General features: G+C 50.1%; 2 protein-coding genes across 7 annotated transcripts in view; one reads left to right on the top strand and one right to left on the bottom strand.

Moving 5' to 3' along the window:
• Positions 1–4,531: 4,531 nt before the first annotated feature.
• The window catches only part of CCDC125 (coiled-coil domain containing 125), a 30,814-nt gene continuing 23,043 nt past the window's right edge, over positions 4,532–12,302 (top strand). For 2 of the 6 annotated variants that reach the window (XM_077898079.1, XM_077898074.1), the window contains exons 1-2: positions 5,159–5,254; positions 11,932–12,274. In XM_077898079.1, the coding sequence (XP_077754205.1) occupies positions 11,971–12,274 (304 nt within the window). In that variant the 5' untranslated portion in view covers positions 5,159–5,254; positions 11,932–11,970. Of the gene's footprint in view, positions 4,731–5,158; positions 5,255–7,361; positions 8,046–10,938; positions 11,033–11,931; positions 12,275–12,302 lie in introns of those variants that run through there. The other 4 variants (XM_077898075.1, XM_077898078.1, XM_077898076.1 and 1 more) reach the window with 4 other exon arrangements.
• Positions 7,386–12,302, bottom strand: part of CDK7 (cyclin dependent kinase 7) — a 63,579-nt gene continuing 58,662 nt past the window's right edge. Inside the window, exon 12 of the mRNA XM_077898083.1 lies at positions 7,386–8,036. Within this exon, the coding sequence (XP_077754209.1) occupies positions 8,002–8,036 (35 nt within the window). The 3' untranslated portion in view covers positions 7,386–8,001. The remainder of the gene's footprint in view (positions 8,037–12,302) is intronic.

The following is a 12,302-nucleotide window of genomic DNA, read 5'->3' as shown; positions in this document are numbered from 1 at the left end:
TCTCTTGGGTATACAGTGGAATTGCTGCGTCATATTGCAACTGAGTTGAACGTTTTGAAGAAATACCAAACTGTTTCTGCAAAGTGGTTGCATTATTTAACTCCCACCATCTATGCAATAGGGATTTCATTTTTTTCACATCCTTGCCAACACTTGCTACTGTCTAGTAGCCATCCTATGGACAAAATAGTCATATTTCATTTCTGTCTTCAGTGGTCTTCATTTTGGTTCATTTGGGGGCGGGCTGGGAGGGTGAAGGGGCAGAAGCAGAGAGAGAGAATCCTAAGTCAGTTCGACCCTGAGAACATAAACTGAGGCAAAATTAAAAGTCAGAGGTTTAAGTTACTTAACCACCATACACCTTGAGCCTGTTTTCATACACCTATTAGTCATTCCTACATCTTTGGATCCCTTTTCTTTTCTTTTTTTTTTTTATTTATTTATTTAACCAATCTTTACACCCAATATGGGGGTCACACTGAACCCTGAGATTAAGAGTCCCATGATCTTCCAATTGAGCCAGCTAGGTGCCCCTGGATCCCTAATATCTTTAATATTTGCACAGAAGTCCACTTAGGATGGCTATAATCGGTTAAATCAGTTCCCTACTGATGATGGACATTAAGGTTGTTTCCAGCTTTTTACTATTACAATGTTGCTAAGAATGGTAAGAGAATAGCATGTATATATATTATCATATAACAAGCACTCCACATTTTTTTCATTTTTTAAAAGATTTTATTTATTTATTCATGAGAGATAGAGAGAGAGAGAGAGGCAGAGACACAGGCAGAGGGAGAAGCAGGCTGCATGCAGGGAGCCCGACCTGGGACTTGACCCCAGGGTCTCCAGTATCATGCCCTGGGCCAAAGGCGGCACTAAACTGCTGAGCCACCTGGGCTGTCCAACACTCACATTTCAAAAGTAAACTCTCAGGGAACCTGGGTAGTTCAGTCGGTTAAGCATCTGCCTTCTGCTCAGGTCATGATGCCAGGATCCTGGGATTGAGCCCCACATCCCACATCATTGCGGGGGGACGGGGGAGTCTGCTTCTTCCTCTGCCTCTCCCCCATGCTCTCTCTTTCAAATAAAATCTTTAAAAAAAGTGAACTCTCTCAGTACACATCTGAAGTATTATTATTTCCAGTACATGTGATGGAACCAGGTCACTTCAGTGACTTAGCCAAGATCACAGCTAGAAAGTATCAAGAGTCAGGACTCTACCTTAGCAGGCTCTACCCCATTTAGTTATGCTGCTTAATGTACATGGAACTCTGCATATGAGCAATTCTATCTGTCAAATCAATTTCTGGATAAAATTCATAGGAACGTAACATTTAGCAGATTCATTTTAATAACCATAGGTTGTCTTATATATGTGCAAGATTCCCCAAAAATGACTGAAGGGCAGTGCCTCCCAGGGTAAGTTCTTGACCTGCAGACCATTGTAACCTAGTATACAAGGAATATATACAAGCAAATGGACACTTTGAACAAATCGGGTAGATGGTGGCAAGTGCCTTACTGGAGATTCTAACAGCAGGAGAGGACAAAAGACAGAACTCTTCCTGACTATGAATATCAGAAAAGAACAAATGATGTAGGATGCAGGGCTTTGAAGAATGGGTATAGGGGTAGCCCCGGTGGCGCAGCAGTTTAGCATCACCTGCAGCCCAGGGTATGATCCTGGAGACCCCAGATCGAGTCCCACGTTGGGCTCCCTGCATGGAGCCTGCTTCTCCCTCTGTCTGTGTCTCTCATGAATAAATAAAATCTTTAAATAAAAAAAAAAAAAAGAATGAGTATGGAGGTAGAGAAGAAAGAGAACTCGGATTAGGATAATATTACAAAGGTGCTATCCAGTACTACCTGGAGTCATATCACAAAAAATGAGGATAATTACTTCATAGGACTCTTGCAAGGATTAAATGGTGTTTGGCACATACTTAGCACCATATATGTGTTTGTTACTATTTTTAGTGAAACTAATAGCTGTTTTGAAAAGACAGTATTCGTTACTGGGATTCAATGAATTATAAAATGATTGCTGATTATCTTTTTTTTTTTTAATTTATTTATTTATGATAGACACACAGAGAGAGAGAGAGGCAGAGACACAGGCAGAGGGAGAAGCAGGCTCCATGCCGGGAGCCCGATGCGGGACTCGATCCCGGGACTCCAGGATCCCACCCTGGGCCAAAGGCAGGCGCCAAACCTCTGAGCCACCCAGGGATCCTGATTGCTGATTATCTTTTTTTTTTTCGATTGCTGATTATCTTAACACTGAAATTGACTCATCATAAGTTTTCCTTCAACGGAAGGGAGATTATGATCTAATAGAGAGTCTAATGTGGACCTATACAACACCTTTTGGGAATTTTGTAAATATACTAATTTCAATCCTAGGTGAAACTTGACAATTCTTTAAACATCTTACAGTTATTTGAAGAAGGTCTTAGAAATAACCTAATTTACTGCTTGGTTTTATTCAAACCTACTTAACTTTTTTATTAAAAAGACTAATATAGGGCAGCCCCGGTGGCACAACGGTTTGGTGCCAACTGTAGCCTGGGATGTGATCCTGGAGACGATGGAGTCCCACGTCAGGCTCCCTACATGAAGCCTGCTTCTCCCTCTGTCTGTGTCTCTGCCTCTCTCTCTCTGTGTCTCTGAATAAATAAATAAAATATTTAAAAATAAATAAAAAATAAAAAGACTAATTTAAAATAAACCTAAGGAGAGGGGCACCTGGGTGGCTCAGTCAGTTAAGTGACTGCCTCCAGCTCAGGTCATGATCTCAGGGTTCTGGGGTGGAGCCCCACATGTCCCTGGTAAGCAGCGTGATTCATAATAGCCATAAACTGGAAAAAAAATCCAATGTCCATCAACTGATGAATGGCCAATAAAAGTGGTATATCCATAAAATGGAATATTATTTGGCCATAAAAAGAATGAAGTATTGCGACGCCTGGGTGGGTTAGCAGTTGAGTATCTGCCTGTGGCTCAGGTCGTGATCCCCCAGACCCAGGATCGAGTCCCACATCGGGCTCCCTGAATGGAGCCTGCTTCTCCTTCTGCCTGTGTCTCTGCCTCTTTCTCGGTCTCTCAAGAATAAATTAAATCTTTAAAAAAAAAAAGGAAGTATTAATACATGCTCCAGCATAGGTAAACCTTGAAAACATAATGCTAGGTGAAAGAAGCCAGTCACAAAACACTTTAAATTGTTTGACTCCACTTAAGGAATGTCCAAAACAGGGCTGCCCGGGCGGCTCAGGGCCACCTTTGGCCCAGGGCGGTCCTGGAAACCCGGAATCGAGTCCCACGTCGGGCTCCCTGCACGGAGCCTGCTTCTCCCTCTGCCTGTGTCTCTGCCTCTCTCTCTCGCTGTGTCTCTATTAATAAATAAATAAAATCTTTGGGAAAAAAAAAGGAAATGTCCAAAACAGGCAGCTATTTAGAGGCAGACAGGAGGGTAGTGGTTCTTCCAGGGCTTGGTCCAGTTGAAGGAGAGTGACAAGTGATTACTAATGGATAAGGGGTTTCTTTCTGGGGTGATGGAAATATTCTAAAATTGGTTGTGTTGCTGCTTACACATCTCCGTGAACCACTAACAATCACAGAGTCCTTTTTTTTTTTTTTTAAAGATTTTTTATTCCTAGAGACACAGAAAGAGAGAGGCAGAGACACAGGCAGAGGGAGAAACAGGCTCCATGCAGGGAGCCCGATGCGGGACTGGATCCTGGGTCTCCAGGATCACGCCCCGGGCTGCAGGTGGCACTAAACCACTGCGCCACCAGGGCTGCGCACAATCACAGAGTCCTATACTTTGAATTGCATGCTACGTGGATAATAGCTAAATAAAGCTGTTAAATAACAGATATCAGGGGCACCTTTGGCTCAGGTCATGGCCCTGGGGTGGTTCTTCCTCGCTTGCTCTCTTGCCCTTCTCTGTCAAGTAAATAAATATCTTTAGGAAATAAAAAAATACATATTAGGTTCGAAGTACTCAAAGGCACAGATACAAGGTTTGTTTTTTTTTAAGATCTTATTTATTTGTCCATGAGAGAGGGGGAGAAAGAGAGGGGAAGAAACCCAGGCAGAGGGAGAAGCAGGCTCCATGCAGGGAGCCCGAAGCGGGACTCGATCCCGTCACACGGGATCACGGGTCACGCCCCAGGCCGAGGGCAGGCGCTCACCCACTGAGCCCCCCGGGCGTCCCCAGATACGAGTTCTTAAAGGCGTTCAGCACACATTTGTTATGCGACGGCTCAGCAGCATCGCGCACAGTTTTGCAAACGAAGTCGGGTATTTTTTAAGTAAACGTTCCGTGCGGCTGCGTCCCAAGCTCCGCCCGCTGGAGGTCTGACAGAACACTGCCAGGGTCCGTCCGGGGGTGCGGTTCTGAGGCCCCTCCGCGGGAAGGCGGCTGCCGCGACCAGGCGACCGGTCTACGTGAGCGACGCCACTTCCGGTTCGCAAGGGTCGCCCCCACGGCCCCCGCCCGCCCGCACGTGCGCTCCGCCGGCCGGAAGGGGCCCCGAGGGGTGCGTCCGGACGCGAGGCGGGATAAACGGAGTCCGCTCCTGGGGAGAAGGGGCTTGTTCGTTTATTCCAACGCCGAGTAAATTTCAAGTCCTGCCAAGGGTCGGACACCGCCACGTCCGTCAGTTTCTGCGTGAACGTTGGATATTCGTAAATAACCGTGGAAATCCTCTCCGCGGCGGCGGCCGGTGGGGCGCGAGGGCGCGTGTCCTGAGGGCCGTGGGCACCGCTCCCGGGGGCCGCTCCCGAGGGCCCATCCCCCGCCCCCCTCGCACCCCTCACGCCCCGCGGCGGGAAGCAAGCCCGCGCTCCCGGGCCACGGGCGCCGCTAAACTTCCGCTCGCCTGCGGCTTCCTCCTACGGGCCCCATAGACGCTTCTGGTTTAAACCGCCTCATTTTACCTTGTCGAGGCACACAGGCTCTCGCTCGCCCTCTAAGCCTCGTGCCCGTCCCTAACTCGGTCCCTCGTGGGGGGCGAACCCCGGGCTGGGCGGGCGGCGGCGTCCCAGGCGGCCCCACCCTTCCTTCCACTCCGGGCGGCGCGCGGTCACGTGGCTGGAGGGGGCGCGGCAAGCGGCTGGGGGGGGGTTGCCCACGGTCACGTGACTTGAGGCGCGGGGGCGGTCGGTGCGGTTTCGTGGCCGGGTGGGCGGGGCGAGCGGTCACGTGGCTGGAGGAGGGCGGGGCGCGGGGCGAGCGGCTGGGCGCCAGGTGAGCGGGGCGCGCCGGGGGCTCGGGGCGAGCGGGGGGCGCGGGGTACCCGGTCCCCGCGGCGGGCGCTCTGGGGGCGCGGGCCCGAGCGGAGTCCTGGCGCTCGGGCCGCCTTCCCCAGGTGAGGGGCCATGAGTTCCTCTCACGTTGGAAGCCAGGAGTGGGGGGGAGCGGTGCTGTTCCCGCCGTGCCGCCGCCTCCTGTTGGTGCGGAGCCTTCGGGCCCCGGCGCGGGAAGCGCCTTGCCGCGCCCCGAGGGCCGCAGGGCAGCCCGGCTAACGCCCGTGGCGGCCGTGCCCGTGGCTTGGGTCAGCGGGCCCTCCGGTCAGCGCGGGCGCGCCGGCGCCGTCTCTGCAGCTCCACGGCCAGCTAAGGCCATGGTTCTCAAAAAGTCGAAAAACAAAGGCCGGGCCGGGCGGTGCGGCGGGTCCTCGCCGGGCAGCGGGGGTTCGAGGGGCCGCCCCTGCCGAGCCAGACAGGAACGGGCGTGTGAGCACCGGTGGGTGTGGACGCTCCCAGCGCCAGCGCCCTGGGCAGGAGCCGGCTTCCTGTCAGCTCCGCCCGACGCCTGTCTCTGGGCGGGTGAGACCAGGATACTCCTTGCAGAAGGGCCAGTGCAATAAAAATACCAGGCAGGACTGTTAGAAAGGTGCAGGGAAGGGACGCCGGGTGGCTCCGCGGTTGGGCTTCTGCCTCGCCCAGGGCGTGACCGGGGGGCCCCGGGATCGAGTCCCGCCTCGGGTCCCGGGACCCCGCGGGCGTCTCCTGCTCCCTCTGCCTGGGCCTCGGCCTCTCTCTCTGTGTCTCAGGAATAAATACAATCTTTAAGAAAATGGAAAGGTACAGGGTTGCCTGACTGGCTCGCTCAGAAGAGCACGCAACTGTTGATCCTGGGGTCGTGCGTTTGAGACCTATGTTGGGTGTAGAGTTGACCTAAATAAAAATTAAAAAAAAAAAAAAAACTTTTTTAAATGGGGCGCCTGGGTGGCCAAGTGCCTGACTCTTGGTTTCTGTTCAGATCATGAGCTCATGGACCGTGAGATTGAGCCCCGAGTCTCCCCGAACATTCTCTCCCTCTGCCCCTCCTCCCACTTGCATGTTCTCTCTAAATCTTAAAAATAATATTAAATAAAAAGGGACACTGCAGGGGTAGGAGAAGCCACGTCTGGCCCAGGGGTGTCAGGAGAGCTGCTGTAGGGAGTGGCTGTCACGAGCTGAGGGGGACTTGAGGACGCAGCATTCCCAGGGTGAAGGGCAGCAGCGCAGGCGTGAGCGGGGCTGCCCTGGCGAGGCCTGGGTGCAGGTGCCGTCCTCAAGGCAGCACAGGGCCTGTAGAGGAAGCAGTGACAGCTGAAATGGGAAGTCATAACTGGAGTCTCAGGGTGACACTTTTATGCCGTGGGAGCCACGGGGTGTCTTAGGGTGAGAGAGGGGGCACCACTGGACCCGTGCCTGGGGCAGCAGGCTAGATCCAGGAGAGACAAGAATCTCAGTGGGGACTGCAAAGTTCATATCCAAAGAAGGATCTGGTTTGGAGATATTCTGTGGGCCTGGAGCACGGCAGCTCAAGGGATCAAGGACAAGGGAAATCCCAACGTTCTGGCCTGGTCCGGCACCTGCAGAGACAGAGGACTCGGGATGGGGGGGGTGGGCAGTGCGTTGTTCTTTTTGTTTGTTTTTTAGTGCGTTTGTTTTGAAGCCCGTGTTTGAGTTGCTGGCAGGATATCCAGCTGGAAGCGTGAATGCAGTTGTGTTGACAGTGGCAGCCAAGCATGGCCAGCAGGCAGGGAGGAGGAGGAGCCTGACAGGCAGGCGTGAGGCCGTCGGTCAGTCCAGCGGGGTGGACGGGCTGAGGAGCCAGACTGGGCCTTGGACTCGGCCGTCACTTCTCAGAGAGCTGTGCGGCGCAGAAGTCGGACGGCTGGTTGCAGGCCGTTCCTCCTCTAGCCTTTCCCAGGTGACCACCTGCCCGCGTGACTTGAGGAAGTCGTGGATAGCTCGTCCAGCATGGAGAGTAAAACTGACAGGCCCCCTCATTCCTGGCAACAGCTAACAGTGAGAACTAGTGTTCTGGGGCACACTGGGAAATGCCGGTATTGGTCTAGAATCTTGGAGCCCCGAAGCACCAAAGCATCATCCTATCCAAGCCTCCCCTTTAACAAACTGATACTCTAATTCACTGAATATTAGCTTCAAATATATCGATGGCACCCAGAATAACCCTATAAAGTAGTAATGTTTAAAGCCATTTTGGGGATTGGAAAACATGCTCCAAGAAGTTAAGGGACCTGCCCAAGATCAGAGCAGTGGGTGGTGGAATGAAATTTTGAACTCAGACCTTCTCTGTCACACATCCTGCTGCCCCCCTTGGTGGTCAACGTTCAATACGTTTAAAACGGACGGAATGAATGGAACAGCAGTAATTTCAGACGTTTTCCCTTTCTTAGAAGGCATGTGTTCTAAAAGTCAGTCCGTCTGTATTACATATGAATATTAGCACGTAAAACGTGGTAAGAGTACACAGCCAGCAGTTCCCAAAGTCACAGTTTTCAAAGCGGCAGAGTACTGGGGTCATGGGAGGTTCACTGTGTGCCACGTGAACCCAGATACCTGAATTTATGTGACACATCACAAAAGGTTCTTAGCTCATCCTGCGATTGCTTACTCTTTCCTCTTGCTGCTTTTTCCCTTTGAGTTGACCAATCCCATTTTCTCCACTGCCGGCTGCCTAGCCCTGCTTGCACCTCCTTAACTGGCGTGTGAGTGCACTGATGAGCAGGAATCTGCCAGAGGTAAAGCACAGCTTCTTAGGGGATTATCCTTTGAGTCAGGAAATAACTTCCTGTCTATCTTGACAAATAAAAATAGACTTACTTATTTTGGAAATGAACTTGTGAAGGAGCCAAGATGGTTTTGTAAAAAATTTGGGGGAAAAAAATGACTTTCAGTTCTGTATGATGTCATAAGTAATAGGAACGTGGCTTATTCTGATACTAAGCTCACATTCCTCAAATGACAGCTAAGAATGTCACAGTCTCTGACATTAGGGATCAAGATTCAGAATTTGGTTCTCTCTCTTGTTAGCTATATTACTTAACTTCTCTGTGCTTAAGTGTAATTGTCTAGACTTGAACAGTAACAGTATTTTTTTTTTAAGATTTATTTATTTATTTATTCAGAGAGAGAGAGAGGCAGAGACACAGGCAGAGGAAGAAGCAGGCTCCATGCAGGAAGCCCGATGTGGGACTTGATCCCAGGTCTTCAGGATCACACCCCAGGCTGCAGGCGGCACTAAACCGCTGCACCACAGGGGCTGCCCCGAACAGTAACAGTATTATCTTGCAAAGTCAAGATTAAATAGGATGATCTAAATAAAACACTTAAATAGTGCCTAGCACACAGAAAATAAGCAACAGGTGCTATTATTACATCATTGGAAAAGAACCGGTGCTGATTTAAAGCATCTAGTTTTGGGGATCCCTGGGTGGCACAACGGTTTAGTGCCTGCCTTTGGCCCAGGGTGTGATCTTGGAGACCTGGGATCGAATCCCACATCGGGCTCTTGGTGCATGGAGCCTGCTTCTCCCTCTGCCTCTAAATTTAAAAATTTTTAAAAAGAAGGAAAATATATTTAAAAAAAGCATCTAGTTTAATAATTTTCTTTTTTTTTTTTTTAAGATTTTATTTATTCATGAGAGTCACAGAAAGAGAGAGAGAGGCAGAGACACAGGCAGAGGGAGAAGCAGGCTCCACGCAGGGAGCCTGATGTGGGACTTGATCCTCGGACTCCAGGATCATGCCCTGGGCCAAAGGGGGCGCTAAACTGCTAAGCCACCCAGGGATCCCAATAATTTTCCTATTTATGAGTTATATTCTTATAACTGATGAACACATTTCTCTTCTTGTCCCCTAATCCAGATAAAGGTCCCTTATTTGTTTAAATTTTTTTTCATATTATTGAGATATAATTTACATACAGTAAATGCACCATTGTGAGGATGATGAGTTTTGACAAACCATCTCATCCAGTCAAGATAGAAGACTTTTCTATCACCCCCAGAGAGTTTGCTCATGCTCCCTGAGGTCAGCCTGTCACCCACCCTAGGCAACCAGGATCTGTTGTCTGTTAGGTATATTAGTTTGTCCAGGATTTTGCATGGCATGTGCTTCCTGTTTGTATAATGACTCTAAGATTCATTTACATTGTTACATACGTTAGGCATTAGTTATTTATTGCTGAAGATATTATATTGTATGGACTCATCATACAGTTTTTCTGTTGATGGACATTCGGGTTTGTTTCCAATTTGAGGAATGCTGTGACCAGTTGTGCATACATCCTTGTGTGAACATGTTTCCATTTCTGTTGGGTAAATATCAGAACTGCAATTGCTGGATCACCTGTTTCAAAGAAACTGTCACACTTTCCCACAGTAGTCATACCGTCTTACACCTCTGCCAGTTCTGTGTACCCACATCCGCAGCAGCACTTAGAGTTGACAGTGGTATGCACCAGAATCTCACTGTAGTTTAAATGTACAATTCCCTGACAGCTAATGACACTGAGCATTTTTCCATCCATGTACCTTCTTTTATGATGTTATCTTTTCAAATCTTTAAGGGTCTTTGCTTTCAAATATTGAAAATATATGGTACTGAGGTGCCTGGTGGCTCAGCTGGTTAGGCATCTGCTTTCGGCTCAGGTCATGATCCCGGGGTCCTGGGATCGAGCCCCACGTCAGGCTCCTTGCTCAGTGGGGCTCCTGCTTCTCCCTCTGCGCCTCCCCCTGCTCATGCTGTCTCTCTTTCTCTCAAGTAAATAAAATCTTTAAAAAAAAAAGAAATATATGGTACTTTAATCCTAAAAACAACAGAAATCCCTTCAAACATGATCAAATTTACCTGGCATCTTTGTGTGGTTATAATAGTGGAAGATTAAAAGAAACATCTCACTAAAAAATGCAAGACTAAGACTTAATTATTTTTGAAAGTCCTGGTGAACAATTATTTAAACAGCAGGGTATTTAGAAGAGATTTTTTTTTTTTTTCTGAGTCTTGAGAAAAGGATGAGATGTTTCTAAACAACTACATCAAAACAGCTATTTTGAAAGGGCTGGTGGTGAAAGTTCTTCTCAACTATAGTCGGTACGAGAGGAACAAGGCTGAGCATTAAGATGCTCTCCAGCTACCAGGCAGGTGCCTGCAGGGGCTGGGGATCTGCACACAGGGAGGGCTCAGTGTACTGTATGGCATTTTTTTTTTTTTTTTTTTTTTTTATGATAGTCACAGAGAGAGAGAGAGAGGCAGAGACATAGGCAGAGGGAGAAGCAGGCTCCATGCACCGGTAGCCCGACGTGGGACTCGATCCTGGATCTCCAGGATCGCGCCCTGGGCCAAAGGCAGGCGCTAAACCGCTGCGCCACCCAGGGATCCCTTGTATGGCATTTTGATCTGGAATGTTTTCCTCTGGGAAGAGAGGAGGCAGTTAGCCACACGGTGTTCAGAGTGGAGTCTTGCTGGGGTGACTGTTTTTCTGCCCCGTAGGCGAGGATTTCAATTTGTTTATTCCTTCCTTCACTCACTTATTTACGAAGTATTTCTGAGCACCAGTGATGTCTTAGATCCTGTTTTCGGCACTGGGAATGCAGTGATGATGCAAACAGACAAAATTCTCTATTCTTACAGAGCCTACTTTCTACGCTGGCCCACTGGACAGGCCTGGGCGCCAGCATGGGAGAAGTTTCAGGTTGCCCTACCTTTGGGGAGGCATCATAGGCCGGTTAGAACCCACTCCTATTTTACTCAGCTCCCACTTTCCCACTACCTTTCCCCCTTTTAGTGGCCTGATTTGGAAAAATATGGAAGGGTTTTTTTTTTTTAAGATTTTTTTTTTTAAGATTTATTTATTTATTTATTTATGGATAGACATATATATATATATAGAGAGAGAGAAGCAGAGACACAGGAGGAGGGAGAAGCAGGCTCCCTGTCGGGAGCCCGACGTGGGACTTGATCCTGGGACTCCAGGATCACGCCCTGGGCCAAAGGCAGGCGCCAAACCGCTGAGCCACCCAGGGATCCCCCTGTTTTTTAAAGATTTTATGTATTCATGAGACACAGAGACCCAGGCAGGAGGGAGAAGCAGGCCCCCTGCGGGGAGCCCGACATGGGACTCGATCCCAGGACCCTGGGGTCACGGCCTGAGCTGAAGGCGGACGCTCCACTGCTGAGCCCCCCCACCCCCCACGGAAGCAGGATGAGCAGGGCAGAGCCGGAGGAGAGGCTCTGAGAGCCACACGCCCCCAACCTGCACAAGGGCCATGAGGGAACCATGGCTGGCTGGGCTCCATAGTGGCTGCATGTCCGGTTTCTGGGGCCGCCCTGAGTTTCCTCCCGCCGTCAGGCTTGTCAAGACCACGGCCCTCCTCTTTCCTGGGCCAAGGCTGAGCCGCTTTTCCCTGATCAGCGGCGGTTCAGTCAAGGCCTTCCCTGCCTCCTTGCAGTGCCCTGCAGCCTCTGAAATCGGAGGGCTGGGTCTCTTCCTCCCTGCAAGGCCCTCACCTGTTAGAGACCCTGAAGCGGACAGGCCTGCCCGCCTAGTTGGCACACCCTCCCCACCCTCCCCAGGGCCAGCCTGTCATACTGATGGTTCTAAACAAGTGCTCTTCTGAACCGCAGGTGACCTGTTCTGCCTTATGTGACTAAGGCATCTGGCCGATGAGCAGGCTGGCGAGGCCGCCGAGCGAGGCGGAGGTGCAGCCCTGGGAAACTGAGGACGACCTGGCGGATGGCGATTTAGGGTATGGCCTCGGGAGGAGGCCTGGTGCGGTTTTCCAAGCGCAAGTTTCCCAATTGTCGACATCTAGCAAAAGATCTGATGGAAAGAACTTTAGCCCTCTCCCGCTTCCAGGAAAGGGGGAAGAAAGAAGGGCCAGTTTTCAGTCTTCCAGGCATAAGAGCTTGCAGGATACTTGCCCTAAAGAATCCGGGCCTTCCTACTATGGACGCCAGAGTAGCAGTGGTAAGAATGCCTCGTGCCCTCTCCTTGA

The sequence above is a fragment of the Canis aureus genome, chromosome 5 (assembly GCF_053574225.1).
Source record: "Canis aureus isolate CA01 chromosome 5, VMU_Caureus_v.1.0, whole genome shotgun sequence".
NCBI classification, from domain to species: Eukaryota; Metazoa; Chordata; class Mammalia; order Carnivora; family Canidae; genus Canis; species Canis aureus.
Note: the sequence above shows the minus strand (reverse complement) of the source record. Positions and strands in the feature narration are given on the sequence as shown.